Source organism: Liolophura sinensis, chromosome 12 (assembly GCF_032854445.1).
Source record: "Liolophura sinensis isolate JHLJ2023 chromosome 12, CUHK_Ljap_v2, whole genome shotgun sequence".
Lineage (NCBI taxonomy): Eukaryota > Metazoa > Mollusca > Polyplacophora > Chitonida > Chitonidae > Liolophura > Liolophura sinensis.
The window spans coordinates 17,829,919-17,849,394 of NC_088306.1; the positions used below are offsets into that span (position 1 = coordinate 17,829,919).

At 38.4% G+C, this 19,476-nt stretch overlaps 1 protein-coding gene across 3 annotated transcripts in view; it reads right to left on the bottom strand.

Annotated features, from left to right (window-relative positions):
- LOC135479124 (myosin-VIIa-like) overlaps nucleotides 1-19,476 on the bottom strand; it is a 61,127-nt gene that overhangs the window by 12,120 nt on the left and 29,531 nt on the right. For 2 of the 3 annotated variants that reach the window (XM_064758866.1, XM_064758864.1), the window contains exons 3-19: nucleotides 15,742-15,972; nucleotides 15,407-15,493; nucleotides 14,871-14,966; nucleotides 14,372-14,490; nucleotides 13,614-13,731; nucleotides 12,623-12,751; nucleotides 12,021-12,194; nucleotides 11,429-11,656; nucleotides 10,503-10,912; nucleotides 7,663-7,698; nucleotides 6,379-6,533; nucleotides 5,717-5,895; nucleotides 5,143-5,246; nucleotides 4,126-4,292; nucleotides 2,102-2,196; nucleotides 1,640-1,701; nucleotides 1,066-1,218 (exon numbers count right to left, since the gene is read on the bottom strand). In XM_064758866.1, coding sequence (XP_064614936.1) covers nucleotides 1,066-1,218; nucleotides 1,640-1,701; nucleotides 2,102-2,196; nucleotides 4,126-4,292; nucleotides 5,143-5,246; nucleotides 5,717-5,895; nucleotides 6,379-6,533; nucleotides 7,663-7,698; nucleotides 10,503-10,912; nucleotides 11,429-11,656; nucleotides 12,021-12,194; nucleotides 12,623-12,751; nucleotides 13,614-13,731; nucleotides 14,372-14,490; nucleotides 14,871-14,966; nucleotides 15,407-15,493; nucleotides 15,742-15,972 — 2,543 coding nt within the window. The remainder of the gene's footprint in view (nucleotides 1-1,065; nucleotides 1,219-1,639; nucleotides 1,702-2,101; nucleotides 2,197-4,125; nucleotides 4,293-5,142; nucleotides 5,247-5,716; nucleotides 5,896-6,378; nucleotides 6,534-7,662; nucleotides 7,699-10,502; nucleotides 10,913-11,428; nucleotides 11,657-12,020; nucleotides 12,195-12,622; nucleotides 12,752-13,613; nucleotides 13,732-14,371; nucleotides 14,491-14,870; nucleotides 14,967-15,406; nucleotides 15,494-15,741; nucleotides 15,973-19,476) is intronic. The other variant, XM_064758867.1, reaches the window with a different exon arrangement.

The window sequence follows — 19,476 nt, forward strand, 5'->3', positions numbered from 1 at the left end:
AAGCATATTGTAATTTTGTAAACATTTAATACGGGTCAAAATCACCACCTCAACCCATCCGGAGGCTATGACCTAAGCCAAGAATACCCAGGCCGTGCATCTGCAGCTATGCTATTTAGACAGGGTCACTGGATTTCCTTGTAAATGATATAGTAGGCCTGCTGTATCAACAGTTCAAGGTGTGGAAGAATTTCCAGTGTGTCCAATTTCCCAGAAAACTATATGTATCACTTCATATATGTCACAGCTAGGCTACTGCTTAGACAGAAAATACCTTCGACGTTAGAAAGCTAGAGTAAACGTGAAGTCATCTTGCCCTCAATAAAGGAAACGTGCTGGAGCTGCGTCAAGACAGAGTTTCACTAAACTTTTTGCGGTGTTGAACAAAATGTAAAAAATATTTAACGCCGGTTTAAGATACTGTAAATGGTTGACTTTTAGTGGACATAAACATTAGTCAGGTGCTGTCTTTCACTTTAAATACCGGTACATATATTTCGGAAAGAACCCAATAGTCTGCATCTGGTTTCGTTTTCGTTTTTGGTAATTAAACTTTTTTATTAGTAACTGAATGTATTGTCTGTATAATGTGTTTTTGTAAAATATCGTTTTATCTCCACAATAATGCAAGAAACTATTGTTGTATTTGTACTGTCGCGTTTTTTTTTTTTGTTTTTTTTTTCGTTTTTCTTCTTTTTTTTGTAAAGAAGGTGTGAAATCTTGAGGACAATGAATAATTTATGAAGTTGAGTTTACCTGATGGCTTTTACCATTTATCCCCTATTCATAAACCAGAGAGCACCTCGGCCTGTTTTGAATAGCGTTTGGTTAACATGATGGCTCAAATAAGTAACATGGTCTAATCAGACAACCATACTTTCCTCGGTTTACAAGAATGCTAAAATAAGTAATATGGTCTAGAACGACAGCCATACTTGATGGCACTCGTATTAAAACTGCAAATAAGCAACACTGTTTGATCCGATTTGATATTGTAAATAAGTAACGTAGCCTGATCGGACCACCTTATTTTGTTGGGTTCTCATGGTAGTCGTAAACACTAACTTTTTGATCTGGATTAGTCTCTCTAAACAGGCCTTGGCCAGCCGATGAGAACTGCTCTTCATCACTCTGGTACACTCCTCGAAAAGCTCACTTCCGGGGAACGTCACGCCGGTCATCAACCACAACAACTGCCAGCCCCGATCTTCGCTGGAACTGGAAAAGGCAATAAACAAAGTCAGATGCAATACTGGAAACAGCTTCATATCAGAGAGTTTTAATGCTTCATTGAAGAAATAGACAAATACTTCCATATCCAGTTCTCATATTTAACAAGGAGTATGAGATTGTCTATGAAGGGTCCATTCGCCATACCTTATTTCATCTCTTTCTTTTTTTCTTTCTCCCCCGCAACCCCCCCCCCCCCCCTCCCCCACCTCCATCCTGCACTTTCCTCCCATGTTCAGCGAAGATATTCACGAAACAGCTTTAGAATTTCTTCACTTAACTGACGGCATCTGCAATTTGCGGCTTCCTCATACAGTAAAGCCGGCGAATGATGGCGCCGTCCATAGTATTTTCGAATGCAACTTGTTACATTCGTACTTAACGTCACACTCAACAACATCATACTTACACGTCATTGTTCTGTGTAATCTGTTTCACAAGCTGACAATAAATCTCTTCTCTCATATATCTCTGTAACAGTAAGTACGTGGGAATGTTTACAACTGTGCGTGGTATTAAATTAAAGCAACGACTGGCATACAACACGACTGAAAGAAATGTGCTACCATTTTTTTTTTTTCGAATTTTTATCTTCAAGACTAGAGATTCAAACTTTAAGTAAGCAACTACAGGGTTCGCATTCATCAAATGTCAGAAAATACCAACGATTATTTTGTTGAATTCTGTGTTGAAATATTTTGTTGAAATATTAATATAATTTTTATACTCTTTTGTAAGAGTACACCTGTTATTCTTGCATCTGAAGGAGTTGTCGTCGTTTGGACGTTATGAGAAAATTTCTTGTTAAAATGATCATTATTTATTGTAAGTTTTGTCTTGACTTATGACACTCTGTTTCCCACACACTCACATTCCTCAGAGCTGGTTCCACGACTGTAGAATTTACCAGATCCTTCAGTCCTGGAGAGATAGTACCGGATGTGTCCGACATGTACTGGAGAATAGCTTAATGGGGGTTAAGAACAAACCATAGCCTTAGGCTGGACGATATTTGAAAATTGAACTTTAAACTGGCGCATGCTCCCGCGTATTGCCACTAATCTGGCTTTCTGACTGCAATACCCATGTAAGGCTTTATACATAACTTGCTATTTTGACTTCAACCCAATTTGTTCCTTAAGTCTAAGCCCTTAAACAGACAACGCAGTAATGACGTATGGGTAAAAAAAAATCCCTCAAACTGTTTTCATACGTCCATTTTCACCAACATCTTATGTCGTAATTGAACAATGAGCAGGAGAAATCGTGAATTCGAAATAAAAAGGCACTGATTAACTTTCCGTCAGATTGTGATAAGGAATCAAAATAACTTTCCAAAACTTTAAGATTGTCCATCCTACAGATTTTGGATTCGTCGCCAAATACTTTACTGGAAAGATGCCCACCGCAATAATTGGGTAATCTTAATATCATTAATCATTTACAGGACGTGCTTCATGAGGTATTTGACAGGCTTCTCAAAGGAACAAATAGCAACTGAGGTAAACTGAAAGTTACTTCATGAGACATTGGAGAAAATTCTCAAAAGCACAAATAGCAACTGAGGTAACCTGAAAGTTGCTTCATGAGACATTGGAGAAAATTCTCAAAAGCACAAATAGCAACCGAGGTAAACTGAAAGTTGCTTCATGAGACATTGGAGAAAATTCTCAAAAGCACAAATAGCAACTGAGGTAAACTGAAAGTTGCTTCATGAGACATTGGAGAAAATTCTCAAAAGCACAAACAGCAACTGAGGTAACCTGAAAGTTGCTTCATGAGACATTGGAGAAAATTCTCAAAAGCACAAATAGCAACTGAGGTAAAATGAAAGTTGCTTCATGAGACATTGGAGAAAATTCTCAAAAGCACAAATAGCAACTGAGGTAAAATGAAAGTTGCTTCATGAGACATTGGAGAAAATTCTCAAAAGCACAAACAGCAACTGAGGTAAACTGAAAGTTGCTTCATGAGACATTGGAGAAAATTCTCAAAAGCACAAATAGCAACTGAGGTAAAATGAAAGTTGCTTCATGAGACATTGGAGAAAATTCTCAAAAGCACAAATAGCAACTGAGGTAAAATGAAAGTTGCTTCATGAGACATTGGAGAAAATTCTCAAAAGCACAAATAGCAACTGAGGTAAACTGAAAGTTGCTTCATGAGACATTGGAGAAAATTCTCAAAAGCACAAATAGCAACTGAGGTAAACTGAAAGTTGCTTCATGAGACATTGGAGAAAATTCTCAAAAGCACAAATAGCAACTGAGGTAAACTGAAAGTTGCTTCATGAGACATTGGAGAAAATTCTCAAAAGCACAAATAGCAACTGCGGTAAAATGAAAGTTGCTTCATGAGACAATGGAGAAAATTCTCAAAAGCACAAATAGCAACTGAGGTAAACTGAAAGTTGCTTCATGAAACATTGGAGAAAATTCTCAAAAGCACAAACAGCAACTGAGGTAAAATGAAAGTTGCTTCATGAGACATTGGAGAAAATTCTCAAAAGCACAAATAGCAACTGAGGAAAACTGAAAGTTGCTTCATGAGACATTGGAGAAAATTCTAAAAAGCACAAATAGCAACTGAGGTAAACTGAAAGAAGGCCTTACTTCATTGGGTACACGTGACCATTTGCCAACTATCACTCTGGCGTCGTGCACTAGTTCTACAATCTGTGCTGTAGTCTTTTATAAATTGGTAATCTATGAAATCTCAAATTTTATTAAAGAACTCAGATTGGAATCTAAGAATAAGCAATACGATTTTTGAACGGTGAAGCTTAGTAATGTAGATTTACTTAGATAAGTTGGTAAACATAGGGGAGAGAATACAGACTGAAAACAGGAAAAGAGATTTTCGCAAAACCGTTTCAACTTTCTGAAGAAAGGATACAAGTGAAGGCAGTACATGCGGTATTGTATGTATCCGGTCTCAACTGGAGTTTCCTTAACAACGGCCGTTTGATTGGATCTTTCTGATATGCCCATTGCTGGCTCTGGGACTTCCGTTTGAAGGAGGCTTTGGACAGTAACTTGGAAACACTACCTTCAGTTGATTTTCTACAAAAGTATTCATCAAAACAAAAAGTGTTTGAAAAATCAGCAGAAGATCAGCGAACATCATTGAAACATAAGAACATTGATTGTGCCAGTTGCCTAACAGCGCTACAAAGAAATTCATTTACTTAATTGAATTCTGTTTTACACCATACTCAAGAGTATGCAGCCATCACTATAGTTGGAGAAAACCGGGCAGGGCCTCGGTGAAATCCACGACCATCCGCATGTTGCTGGAAGACCTTCCCACGTACGGCCGGAGACGCTACAATGGGATGCCATTGGCAAGTTCTAATTGAATTCTTGTTCTTCCATGTACATGTGGGGCTATTTGCATCTGATAACAAGAACATCGTCGTGATGGTAGTTTACTTCTTAAGTGAGCATTAGTTACCTGGTTGTCCATATCAGAAGCCAAGTTATCGCAGGTTCTACTCTCTACACTCAAAAAAATAATCTGTTAACTTTAACGGATAGCTTTTGTCTGAGTGATGATAGAATGTATTCTGCTATTATGACATAATACGGTGTCATATTCAACATAATGTTCTGTTAGTCTAATAAAATCTTCATCTTGATTTAATAGAATATGTGTGTTATATTTAAGAGACTAATCTGTTGCGATAGGAGAATACATTATATCATCACTAAGACGACAGACTTCCTCTAAAAATTACCAGATTAATTTTTGAGCGTACGTGTTTTGGCATCTAAAGTGTAATTTGGCATCTTACCAAAATGTAATTTGGCATCTTACCAAAAGTGTAATTTGGCATCTTTCCTTAAGTGAAATTTGGCATCTTACCAGAAGTGTAATATGGCGTCTTGCCTAAAGTGTAATTTGGTGTCTTACCTAAAATGTAATTTGGCATAGTTTTCCAGCGTATGTTGTGCAGACTGATTATTGTTCTGTGCAAACAGGCCTCCGTCCTTCTTAAGCTGAACTGTTAACAAACCCTGATGACAAAACACAACAAAAGCATAGTGAGGTCAGGGTGTTTAAATTCAATACAAAAAAAAAGCCACGAAAAAAAAAGCAGATTTCTCTTCCAAACAACAGCGAACGTCAATCCATAATGGAAAGAAAACCTGACACTCCACATCTATGAAAGGTTGATAGCACGTCCAGCTCATGCTAGCTTCCTCTCCGCCCATAAGTGGGAAGGTCTGCCAAAAACCTGCGAATGGTCGTTGGTTTCCCCCGGGTACTGCCCGGTTTCCGCCCACCATAATGCTGGCCACCGTCGTGTAAAAATAATGTGAAATATTCTTGAGTACAGCGTAAAACGCCAATCAAATAAATCTATGAACACTTTTAACCTGATAATTTGAACCACTCAAAGAAAAGAGTGCACTAGATTGCGAGTTTATCATAAGTTCAAAAGTAATCATATAAATACTATAATATAAAATATATAAAATCTTACCATCACATCTGGAGATGGCTCTGTGGTTGTGGTTAGTATATGTACGCTGGACTTTGGTAATGTTCCGCACTGTTCAGATCTTTTGCATGTCCCCGACACTTCCTGAGAGTCGCTGAAATCCTCCCAGGTTTTGTCCAGGACGAGGAGGTCCCCTCTCACCACACTTTGTCCATTAGGACCTGTACGAAGGACAAATATATACGTCTCCGTTTATTCGGCACAGACGATGTATTGTGCCCTAACTGCCATCGTTGATTTCTAACGTTTCTTTTTTTCGGTTAACAAGTAAAACAAGCATGTACCATTTGAGGCATAGGTTTGGCTTTAGCTTTTTTTTAGCTTTTTTATTGCCTTAAATCTTCTCGCGATTGTGTTCTGGGACATTGCTATGGACATTCAAACGCTTGTCTTTAATCAGTTATCTTGCAGTTTTAAATAGAGACATTTATCAGGTTCCTGACTAACGACATGGGTAGTTTCGGGCACACAGGTTTCTTCCATCAATATACCGGATTACCATTGTATAAATGAAAAATGAGGCGTTAAACTCCATTGAAATAAAAAAAATATTCAATAATTTTAGCAGCAGGTTTCGTGTCTGTCCCCCTTTGCAGGCTAAGACTACATGTACGACGCGCCAGTGTTCAGACATTCCGACTTACCAAATTTGGAAGAACTCTCCAAAACTACAGCAAAGATTGAGCGTCGTTTGAGGCCATCAACAAAACTGAGCAGGAGATTAAACATGTCGTCACAATGTGGGGATGTAATGATGTACTGCTCTCCCTTCAGCGTTGTCATCGTCAGCAACTGTCGGCTAAAATTAAATAGGAAGAAACGTTACACTGAGCCACATGTCTGTAATTCAGAGTGTCGTCAACGTATCAACGTTTATTATTATCCCGGAATGACGTTTCCCGTCATTCCGGGATATGTGCTTTCATATTTTGCAATTCGACGAAATGTTCCTTGCAATGTTATTAAGTTCAATGGTTAATCGTTAAATAACAGCATGTATAAGGTATCTAAGAAAAGCAAACTACTACAACATAATATATTATGGTTATGAAATTGTCAAATGCATGGGGAATAAGTGCTCGGTTAGTATGAATCAAGTCATTCAGGGCTAGGCTGTAGTATGAATTATGTAGACATCGGTCTACATTTTCAAGTGATAAGGACAAAACGTCTTAACTGACGTATTCACTTAATCTACTGATGATTTATAACGCAAATTATATCGTCGCCAAGGGGCGGGATGGCATACAGATTTATGGGACTCGGGGAAACCGGGAAAAAGTGAGGAAACCATGCGACGTCCTTAGGTATCAATCTCATTGAAGTCAGATTTAGTAATACCTCCCAATACTTAATTGAGGTTAATTAGATCTACGGTACTACCTGCTGCATGACGGTCCGATGACCGCTCTTTGGTTGGATAGGTCAACCATTTGCACCAGTCAGAATCTTTGTTTTAAACTGATTTAGCTGAATGAGACAAAAGGAGCAAAAGGAAGTAAGAACGAGATTGGGTCTTCAGCAAAGGCTGCATGAGAGAATGGGTTTCTTCGGATCTATTTCGCGATCTGGAGAGCATATCTCATAGGTCCGACTTGAGGGAAGCTGTTGAATACAACTGACAAAATTCCCAACATATTCATCAAAGATTACTGGTCTCGATTTCCAGCTCTTTATACCTCTCGGCCAAGAATGTGCTGGAATTTATTTATATATTAATTTATGTTTTCTTGATTGGTTTTTCACGCCGCATTAAAAATATGTCACTGATACGTCGGCGGTGAGCACTATAGTGGGAGGAAACGTGAACCCCAATGAGTTCGAGCAAAATAACTCTGTAACAGATAGTTATATCCGATAAAGTTATAACAGAAATTTCCCTTCGAGTTATGCAAGGTCACATTACATGAATATATTAGGTTATTTACCTCAGGTTTCCGTTTGAAAGAAGAACAGGATTGGTGCTAAAAGCAAAACAAGCGGTAAATGAAAGGCTTCGTTAGTAGAGAGTACATCGGCATTCTATATAAAACATCAGGCAATAAGTAGGGTGAGATAGCAAACAAAGTTAAAAAGCTAAAGACAAAAGTATATGGGGAGTAATTTCGTGTAAAGAAAAAAGAAGAAAATTTCAAACACAGTGGATTGTAACAAATTAAGCAATGAATGGATCATTCATTTAGTTTTTCTAAACAGTCGTGTCTTAAAGGGAAAAAGAAGTATAAAAATGAAATAAGCGTCAGATGGAAGATTACTGGAAACTGTACATGAAAATATCTTTAATTACGTTTTAGATTTTTTACTGAGTGAAATGCGGTCAGATGTTTTGATTGTATGATGGGCTTTATGAACAATATTGATAATAATAATAATAATAATGAAGTCGAGACTTCATTATTATTACTATTGAACCCACGCACAACTATGAGTCTTAAACAGTATCAATACAGATGACGTATATCGCTAGTAACATCAAAGCGATTATTCTCGATCTAAAACGTGTATTTAACGTCAGACTTACTTCATCACGCAAAGGCACACATTTCATGAGTACAATTCACCAGAATTGTATTCAAAGATGAAATAAAGCTATAAAAAAAGGCCTACTGATGCTTACTTCATTATCAATGTTCTGTGCATGTATATATAAGTCTTTGTCTCTGATGTGGGCAGCCCATATTGGCTGATGGAAAAAAGGTCTCTCAAAACCAAGTTATTCATCACACTGACCATTGAAAATTTATCTAAAAACATCTTCTCTCTATCTTTTCACATTTCTTCTCGGTGAATTACACACAGTAAAATGCGTGAATTTTCGGTGTAGCATACTGATACCGCGTTAACCACAAATGACGTCATATCGATCTTTTCTATTTATTATATATTCAGCTGGAGATAGATCTATTTTATATTGCATTGTTAGTATACTCCAATAAATGAAACAGCTAATTAGGCATCCTATGCTCTGTTTACTATTTCGATGTGACGTCATTGCGCTTAATACTGTCAATACAGTGCAACGAATGCATGTATATCTGGGTGAAAAATAAAATCTTGTAATTTGAGGCACAATTCTTTGATATTTTTAAAGTTACTTTTTTATATTTGAGTGATTTTTACCTTTAAAATATACGTACTGGTGTGTCGCCGAGTAAATATGGGACTTTGAAATCGGTTAAATACCGGAGAATGGTTTAACTCAGGAAAAGAGGGACAGAACACATGGGACTTCGAATATGCTGAGGCGCCTACCATTTCGAAAGTTTAAAAAGCATGTCTCGTATGATTAGCATAAATTAGAACAATCCAACAATAAATCGGCTAAAGTTATCCACTTCAGTGACTCTACAAGAAATAATCTTAAGGTAAGTGCCATGTAGAGTAGTGACAAGATTACGGATTTTCAGTACATATTTTCTAGCCAAAATTACAATTTGACTTTAAAAATTGCAAATTCATATTTCTGTTAATGCCAATAATGAATAAAACAGAAACAGTGTTTGTTGGCACACAAAATACGTTGTGTTTGTACAGAGAAATGTTCTTGTCCAGGTATTATATAAAATAAAGATATAATTAGTTCGGTTTTATGTGTCATTCTCTTAATGGGATTAGGCCTGTACACCTTAACATTCTGGAGCTTCGTTTGCTTGACCACAAATCAGATGGTGCTCATGTGATATCAGTGTATACTGATACACACTGGGGCGTGGGGGTGGGGTGTGGGGGAGCGGGGTAAGGGGTGGGATGCATTTAGTTCAGGCATAACACATGCATAGATAAACAAGCAGTCGATATTTTTAAGTAGCAGATTTGCAAACGGAGATAATTCTGCAGAACAGGCAATTTCGAATCCGGAAAGGTCTACGATTACTGGCTAATCGAATTCAAGTGGTGATAAGAGACTTTATTCTTAATTTAAATGTATGGAATGTCGACAAAACAGATTTAAACAGACAACGAACATCTCATTTATCTATTGTTCCTGCCAGCAAAGCCACCTTTATAATCAACACCAATTTCCAACAAGAAAAAACTTTCATTAAAATCAGTTCAAATTTGATAAAACAAAGTGATATTGATGGTGGTGCTGAGAACTTGCTATTCAATTAGCGAGTTTGAACTTCTTCTTGTATTTTGTATGGTACACGAAAAATCGGACACAGGGTGCCTATAACATTATCTGTTTCTGTTAGAAAAAAATTTCCTAAAATGAATAAATCCACTAAGTAAACAAACAATTTCACTTCAAATCGATCTATTCGACATTAAGGTACTCAGCTGAGAGAGTTTGCATCGGTACACACATTATGCCAGAAAGGGTTTAACGTGTACTAATTTGACGTCATTGTGAGGAGGAGTTTTGTTGCTAAAGGTAAAAATAGTCCTTTTGTACCAAAAATGTTTGGAAACATTAAAAGACATTAATTTACCTATCAAATGTCTCTGCATATTTGGATTGACCACTAACACCGCTTTCTTAGGAACTTCCTTAGTTTACAAAGGTTCAGTTTCTCAATTTTCTCCGATGTTCATTTAGTCTTAATAACTTTTTCAGAAACCTTTTTCAGGCGCCTATGTTACACTAATTGTAATCAAAAATAGTTGCCTAACATTTTTGATGGGTCACGTGGTACCGGAACAGTAGGACTTTTTTACCTTTAGCAATAAAAGAGGGAGAACACGAAAACTCCTCTATTGGATATTGTGAATTAGTTGGCTAAAAGTCTACATGAGTGTAGCTGAGGCGTGTGTTCACTTGGCTTACCCTCCGCGAACAACATCCGTGATCTCCACAAACGGTAAGTGTACTTTGGTTTTATCCGACTCATCGACGACGAAGAATCCCTGACAGTTTACGGCTAGCACGCCGCTGTTCCACTGGAAGTTCGGCCCCTGCAGCTTGGTCAAATCATAACACCGTGAAAACAACATCGTCCAGCGCTCTTTCGCATACGTCACAATCTGCTCTTTGACGTCATACGAGGGAACGTTTTTGGCCACTAGATCTTCCTGTAAAATCTTGTTAAAGACTTCCATCCACTCCGCCACTGGTTTCGTCTGCAGACAGGACTCTGGCAACCAGGAAGTCAAAAATGGCTCTACCTTCTTGGGTTCTGGTTTGGGGAGATGTTCCAGATAATACCGCCGCGCGGCCATTAAAATGATATCGTCGTCCTGAAAGAATAATTTATTTAATTATTCCACTGGCGTTATAGACGCCTTTCAAGAATATTTCACATATACATTCAAGAAATGATCTGTTTAATTTAACAGAAAGTCTGTCGTCTGAGTGATGCTAGAATGTATTCTGTTACTGCAGTAGATTATTCTGTTAAATATAACATACATATTCTGTTAATTCAACCTGAAGATTCTATAAAACTAACAGAATATTATCTTGAATATGACAGAATATTGTGTTATAATAACAGAATACATTCTGGCATCACTCAGACAACTAATTTCTGATAATATTAACACATTAATGTTTTGAGTGTACGTCAGCGGCCAGCATTGTAGTGGGGGGAAACCGGGCTCTGAAACCAACGAGCATGTGCAGGTTTCTGACAGATCCATTATATTCACTGGGGGTTCAAATATTCTTAAGTATATCGTTAAACAATATATCAATCAATCAATCAATCAATCAATCAATCAATCATTCTACATGTTTTGGATCCATGTACTAACATTATCACAGCGATATTCGGCCACGGAAACTCCTCTCATGATCTGCTGGTAGGTCAGATCTATAGCTCTCTGGTCTCCGCCAGCTACGTGCCAAGGGGGGAAGAACTCTCGGCGGAAATAGAGCCGCCAAGTGGCACTGCTCTCCCTCATGCCCATCTGTTTCGTGTGGATCTCGCACTCTGCTACAGCATCCATGATTCTGTGTTGTCCATGACCAAGACAGGAAATCTGAAAACAGCACGAATGAACTAAAATAAACAAAATGCGGAATAAACCTTCGCTGATTCTATTCTGAGGCCTTTAAAAAGATGTAGATTGTACAAAAAACAACTAAAAAAATCATTAACAAGAAGATAATTATTATTCCGTGTGACAACGACAAATTTTGAACTTGTCTAAAAATGTTTATTGCGCTGCCTCACTGAAGTGCTTTGCAAAGACATCATGTACGATGTCCCCCAACAAACAACATTTGGAATGTGTCCACATACGTAGAACACCAAGCGACTGACTACAAAGATTTTAGATTTTAATGTTTTAGGAATTACCCGCATTAATTAACCGTGTATCCTATTTACTATATGATACTCACCTTTCTAAACAGTGTAATATAGACAGAAAATCCAGTGCGGTCGTGAAGACCAATTTTGGTGGCGATTCGTCTGCAGAACTGGGTCAAGGTCGTTGAAGGGTCAGCTTGAATTAATAACCTTTGACCTCCCATCAAGGACACCGGTAACAAAAGTGGTTTGTTGTTCTTTGCAGCCTGTTTGTTAGACAATAGTACGGCAATGATACAGAAATCTGTGCTTTATTAATTTTAATCGGTTAAATATTTTCTCTCCAAAAAGGTGAAACACTGGGGAAAACAAATTTTGAAAAAATCAGACAAGTACGGAATTCATGTACCTGACCTCTCACTCGAATAGTGTGTCTAGACTAGTATGCGGTTTTAATTCACTTCCGCCAACAGAATTTAAATGCAGTACTGTTTTTTTCTCGAATATCTTATCCGCACAAAAAACAACCACAGAAAAAATAGTTTTCGGGAACACTGTAACGGCAAAGTTAACACACTTAAAGTTTTTCTTATAACTTGCACTACTAGACTAATCACCAAAATCCTCTGCATGCTATAAAATCTGTTGACCTTCACAGAAAGTCAGAAAGCCTGCGCATGATCCAGCGTTTTACCTGGAACTCCAACCAGCTGGGAGGGTAGCCCCTTGTGCCATTAGTAAAGGTGTGGCGTAACAACCGTTCACACTGAGGGGCAAACTCCGTGGGGCCTTCCCTTAAAAACCTTACTAGACAGGAGGCAAACTGGAAAGATAAGGTGAAATGATTGCAATGCTGATCAAGTGATACAATTGGTATAGGGTGCGTGTAATTTGCGTTAGGGTGCATGTAACTTACATTGCTTGTGAATTGCTTGTATTTAAACATCTGGATGAACAGTTTAGAATAATTATATAATCTTCTGTGAGGTAACCTGGCAAGAGGCCGTATTCCACCATTTAGGCGTTATCATTTGCCAACTATCACATTGTCGTAGCTGCTCTGGTTTTATTCTCTATGCTGTACTTCTTCTATTACATTACACATTTGGAACCAACTTTTGGGCTGTAATCTTGAACAACGTTGACGTCCCAAAGGTCACAAGGATGAGGCAGAAAGTGATGTCAGAAAACACAAAAACCGTCTCAGTCTGTGCTTCTAATAATACTTTATGCACATGCATTCTTGCGTCTGAAGCATGTGCAACATGATTCTAGCCAAAACCTGAAACATTTATACTGATGAATGCTGATTAAATGGTTCCGCGCGAGGACACCAATGATCAGGCTAAGCCTAATCAAGCCTACATGCCCCAAAGATCAAGTCTGTCTATTTGTCCCAGAGGTGTACAGCGAGCGTACATGCGCTGTAAGGAGTATTGAACTCGTCAGGCATTCGATAAACCTTTTGATGTAATGACCTAGATAATCTGCCGGAAGGAGGATTCGAACCCGCGACATGACGCCAGTCTACACCACTTGGTAAGCGAATCCTCAACCTTGTTATAAACCTGTTGTACATTAATCTACTAGGAAATATATCTTTACGGATCACAATAATTTCTGAAGATTGGGGTGATGAACAGAAACAAACTTTAGTTCTGTTGAAGAGCGCGTTAATTCCCTACCTTCTCTGTGGGCGCAAAGCATCCTGTGAACAGATACATGAGGACCCAGCCTCGGGCGGTGCTGTTCTTTGATGGGTTATTTGTTAGCTGTTTGCATAGTTGGCAGTATAACTCATCCCTACAAAATACAAAAATCCATAAGAGTGTCGTAGAGACAACAGCAAAATGTGATGCCTTACTGAAACGCTATACCCAAGACACCCAATAAGGTGAACCGCACCTCCACATTACGCACACATCCGTCTACCTGGGTTCGATTCCAAAAATCCAGTTTTGACCTAAGCCAAATTTGAAATACAAATTTTTGAACACTTTATCAGTGCTACCATAAGACAAATGCATCAAAATTTCGTCATATAGTGCAAAACATCGAATCAAGCATTGTGTCGAAGTTTTAAAATTGAATTTAACTCCTTAACTCAGAAATGCCTTCAGTATCAAGACAGAAAGTATCAGCACTGCCACCTTGCACGTTTTGGTCATGATTGTGTTTAGAGCTGAGGAGATTATCACTGATATGATGGCACTCGTATATTTGTTGGATGAAAGCGGCCATGACACTCTTCTGACCAATGAAGATAGTGATTTTGTCTAAATAGAGCAAATAAACCGACATCAATGTTACCCTTAGCAAAGTGAGTCTATTCGGTCTATTTTTATCGACAAGTTTTTAAATGTACATGTATGAATCAATGATTAAATAAAGATGAACCTATGTCCACTTTCAAAATTTTCTCATCAAATCGTGTGTTACAAACCTCAGCTCTGGTCGATAAATTCCCATCATGCAAATGTACTGGACTTTTTCCAACATGGACTCTTTGTGGTCGGCCAAGAAAGGGATGTCTTTTATCTCGGAGTTGGTTGGATCTTTAAACTAAACAATCGTGAAAAGAAAAGAAAAATAGTGTCATTTATATGTCCTCAGAATGAAAATCTTTCAACGTTTTCCAGAAACAGAAACAAAAAAATCCGTTTTAAAAATCATCAGTTTTGCCTGAGCAATAGCATCATATATGATGTTTACATATTATAAAGTATAGTAATCTTGCATGATGTTTAGTAAACTCAGTAAAAGTACTGATCCTTTGTTCTTAAAATTTTCTCTGTATTTCGTGATCATTAAGGAATATAATATTTAAAAACAAAGCTTTATCAAACAAAGCAACATGTCCCAGTTTGGTATAATGATACCATATAAAACTTCATCGTACACGTGACATCACGAACACCGGAAGTGACGTGTCTCACACTCACCATTTCAGAATACTTTTTCTGGGCATCTTCCACGTCCTTTTTTGTGTATTTCTTGCTGAAAAACCTTTTCACTTTCGACAAAGCATCAGGAGTTTGCTGTTGAAATCATAATTAGTAAACGTAGTTAAAATGAATTGTTTGAATGGAGGAAAACAAAATATTTCTGTATAGCTTTTAACTCTTAATGAGGAATATAAACGATGAAAAAGTCCAATCAAAAATGTATTTAAACCTGTGTTTAAATAACAGTATTACTGAGAACAATACTGATTTCAAGCAGTTTTGGCAGTTGACCTCGCAATGACCTTGTCAAAATGGTCTACTTAGTCTACCATAGTATCGTGACCACTGATATGGTGTGCTCCCTTCCAGCTTTAGCTGTGGCTTTATGTTAGGAGGTTTTCAGCTGCCTTGTGGAGAGCCCAGCGCGGTATTCTTTCCGCAATATATAAAAATGACTGAGGTTGTATCAGCAAATATATATGAAAAAGGGCGTAAACACCAAGGAATATAAGAAATCACGTTTTCGCTCTCACCCCTGACACCGTCAGTGTACTCATGTGATCCAAATCGGGCATATCCCCCATAATCCTCAGAATCAGCATCCAAGAAGCCATGGCAGCCTAGATACAAAAATACAATTCGTAAGTAACGTAAACCAAATAGCAGTATTCAGTAAGCTATTGTTAAATTACGTCGAGCAAAAAAAAAAAAGCACACAGATGAGAAACCTAGGTAATATTCATAAGTATTTGTATTCATGCCCACGACAAACATGTAGGCCTAATGGCAAAAACAAAATCGACTAATACCAGATTCTAACGTCAGTCCTTATACACTTCAGAAATTGTCCACAGCTCGCTGTGCTTACCAGGTGCTCTGTTCTATCATTCGGCTGCAATAACGGATTAGGTAGCGCTGAACAACTATACACGGGCGTAGCTTTGAACTGGAAGGACGTAGCGGCGAAATGCGCGAAGCCGTCGGGCACCTGTCTGGGGAGATAACTCTCCTGGGCAACTTCCTCGCTGGAGCCGGGAGGGGAATCGTCCGAGTGACCTGACCCGTCATCGTTCATAGACGATACCGGACGTTCTCGGCCCTGAAAACAAATTTCGTTGATTTCATTATTTTAATCATTTATTTAATTGCTGTTTATGGTCACACTCAAGAAGTTTCGACTTAATCAGTAACGACAAGGTGTATATGGGTTATGGAAACCGGAGTCTCCGGAAAGGAAACCAGACTGCCCGGAAAGCATAGTGCCCGGAGACGAAACCAGAGTGCCCGGAAAGCTAACCAGAGTGCCCGGAGTAAACCACCCGTCCTGGCCAGGCACGCGATAAACCTCCTGAGTAAAAACCTACAACCTCTTTGCTCAAAGGCTATTTATTTACCGGATTGGTGTTCTTTCGGACTTGAGATAAAGTACGTAAACAATGAAAGAGAGTAATGAACCAGAACGTAATAGGGTACGGCCCCTTACTATTTTCCATGGTCTCACTTCAAGAAGAGATTTTACACACAGCTAAGGGAACGCCCACACTGGTGGCATAAATATCAAAGAAACAGTGATCAGTTATTCGTGAAAATAACGCTAGAACCAAAGTATTTAAGATGTCCGTGTATATATGTGAAGAACGGCGTAAAACACAAATCAAATAAATAAATAATATAAATATATGTAAAAAGCGTTAGTTCTCTGACATTTGTGATATAGCTATAGTTTCATTACGTCATAGACTGAATAAATGTGGCCAAAAAAATCCCCGTAGACGAGAAACAAAATCTACAAAATCCAAGGAAACATTAATGTTCTTGTTGACAAAATTTCTTGATGGAAATGGCCTGACGTTATATTTGGATCCCACAGACAGACAGACAACTGGACAGAAAGACGGACAAAACTGGAAAGACGGACGGACAACTGGAAAGACGGACGGACAACTGGACAGACGAACAAGTCAATTTAACTCGGTCATTGATCGAGATAATTCTCAACATAAAGTCGGACGATCGTTTCCATCCGATTTCACACTCATGAACCCAGACGGTCAAAAAGGTGTGACGTGCGAGTAGAACAAAAAAGCATAAAAACAACAAGGCATGATTTTTACTCGATGTCCCCGAGGAAAACCTTTTTTACCCAGATTCAGAACGTGTACACTAAAATCGTTGAAAGACTGCACTATTATGTACAAGAGACAATAGAATTCCTTACCTAGTAATCTTTAGAAGCAACACTAATTACAATATAAAATTATAATAATTGATAGTTACCGTATTCGTCGTACACGTGAATCAACATTGGCAGGAAGCGGACGTAGACTTAATATGATGCAGAAGAGACTGCATGTCATTCCCAACAAATAATTATAATATGAAGAATAAATTTATTTATTTATTTGATTGGTGTTTTACGCCGTACTCAAGAATATTTCACTTGTTCGACGGTGGGTGGAAACCGGGCAGAGCCCGGGGGAAACCCACAACCATCCGCAGGTTGCTGGAAGACCTTCCCTTTTTTTTTGCTTTATTTTTCTTTTGTGTTAACGTAAACGTTTGACTGTTATTCCGCTCTCAGTCTATGGGTGTAGACAAAGCACGACTAGCCCAGTATATGTAACACTTATAGTCATAACCTTTTTCAATCCATTTTATGAATTTCTTTCTAACCAACCGACAAAGTAGATCTTACTATGGGCGTCAAAAAGCTTCCCTACAATGTTTATATCAGATGGAGGATATACAAACCTTGAACAAAGCCGTAAAACTTCCACACTAGTTTCATTCCAATGGCCGTTCACTTGAAAATCTGTATTCAATTCCCATATAATCCTAGCATCTCCTGGCCTCTATATTCAGTTCCGCCTTAATACTAGCCTCTGTATTCAGTTCCCATATAATTCTAGCTTCTCCTAGCCTCTGTATTCAGTTCCACCTTAAAACTAGCCTCTGTATTCAGTTCCACCTTAAAACTAGCCTCTGTATTCATTTCCCATATAATCATAGCCTATGTATTCAGTTAAGCCTTCACGTTAGCCTCTGATTTCAGTTCCGCCTCCTAGTCTCTGTATTCGGTTCCCATATAATCCCAGCCTCTGTATTCAGTGCCGCCTCAATTTTAGCCTCTGTACTCAGTGCCGCCATAATTCTAGCCTCTGTATTCAGTCTAGGTTTAATCCCAACTTCGGTATTCATTCTGGCCATAGTTCAACCTATGCATTCAGTTCCGCCATAACCATATCCTCTGTATTCAGTTCCGCCATACTCCTAGCCTCTGTATTTAGTTTCGCCTTAATCCTATCCTCTGTATTTAGTCCCGCCTTAATCCTATCCTCTGTATTTAGTTTCGCCTTAATCCTATCCTCTGTATTCAGTTTCGCCTTAATCCTAGCCTCTGTATTCAGTTCCGCCTTAATCCTAGCCTCTGTATTTAGTTCCGCTTTAATTCTATCCTCTGTATTCAGTTTCGCCTTAATCCTAGCCTCTGTATTCAGTTTCGCCTTAATCCTAGCCTCTGTATTCAGTTTCGCCTTAATTCTAACCTCTGTATTCAGTTTCGCCTTAATCCTAGCCTCTGTATTCAGTTCCCATGTAACCCTAGCTTCTGTATTCAGTCTGGCCATACTCTTAGCCTCTGTATTCACTCCGGCATTCACACCAAATTCCGTGTTCAATCTGGCCATATATAGCTTAACCTCTGCATTTAGTTTGGCCACACTCATTACCACTATTCTCACAAAATTCTCCCTTCTTGTTCATTAATCTATTTACCTCAAATCAAGAAGCCTCTGTGCACATCAAAGCTAAAACCTCACCCAAGCAATGCCGTTGTGTTTGCTCTATGAAACTGTTCAACATTCATGTATATGCAGTTTACAGCAGGTGCGAGTATATACTGTTACAAGCGTGCGCTTTATAGCGTTGTGAACAGAACTGTCTTTGCGCATACCATTTGTATAAAGTAAATAATCATGTAGCTCAGATAAGTAACCACTCGTTAACACTCCGGTCAGAACGGTACATCTACAGAATAATTCTACGGCCGAGGAAACATGTTCAGACGTGTTTCTTGTCTTTTCTTTTCATCGTGAAAATTTACATACATAGGCATTTTCAACATGGACAGGTAGACACGCTACTGTAACTCCATCCACCGACTGGTTAAGTACAAACAGTTAAGTGCATGTAAGCTACTCTTAACCAGGCTTATATTCAAGATGGACAAAGACAATACCGTAAAAACAATCAGAAAACCCAGAGATACGACCAGGTATTAATTCTACCGGTGTAAATAGCTCTATAACATGCTTGTTACATTTTTCTACCTGAAAAAACAACATGAAATAGACCATTTCTGGTACAGGTAATCGCATTCCTAACCAGAATGATCTAATATCGTCATAAGAATACAGAACGTCAGTGTCTGTAATGTTGGTCACGCCTTACTGAACCCGTGTGATATTATCCTCAAAGCCTGACATTGTATACATTCCAAACCTTACAGCTCCCATTCAGTTGCCGTGACAACAGACATTGGACTCATGTGAAAAGACGGCTGGGTTATATCTGGGTCAGAGTTAAGGTCTCGTCACAACGAGAA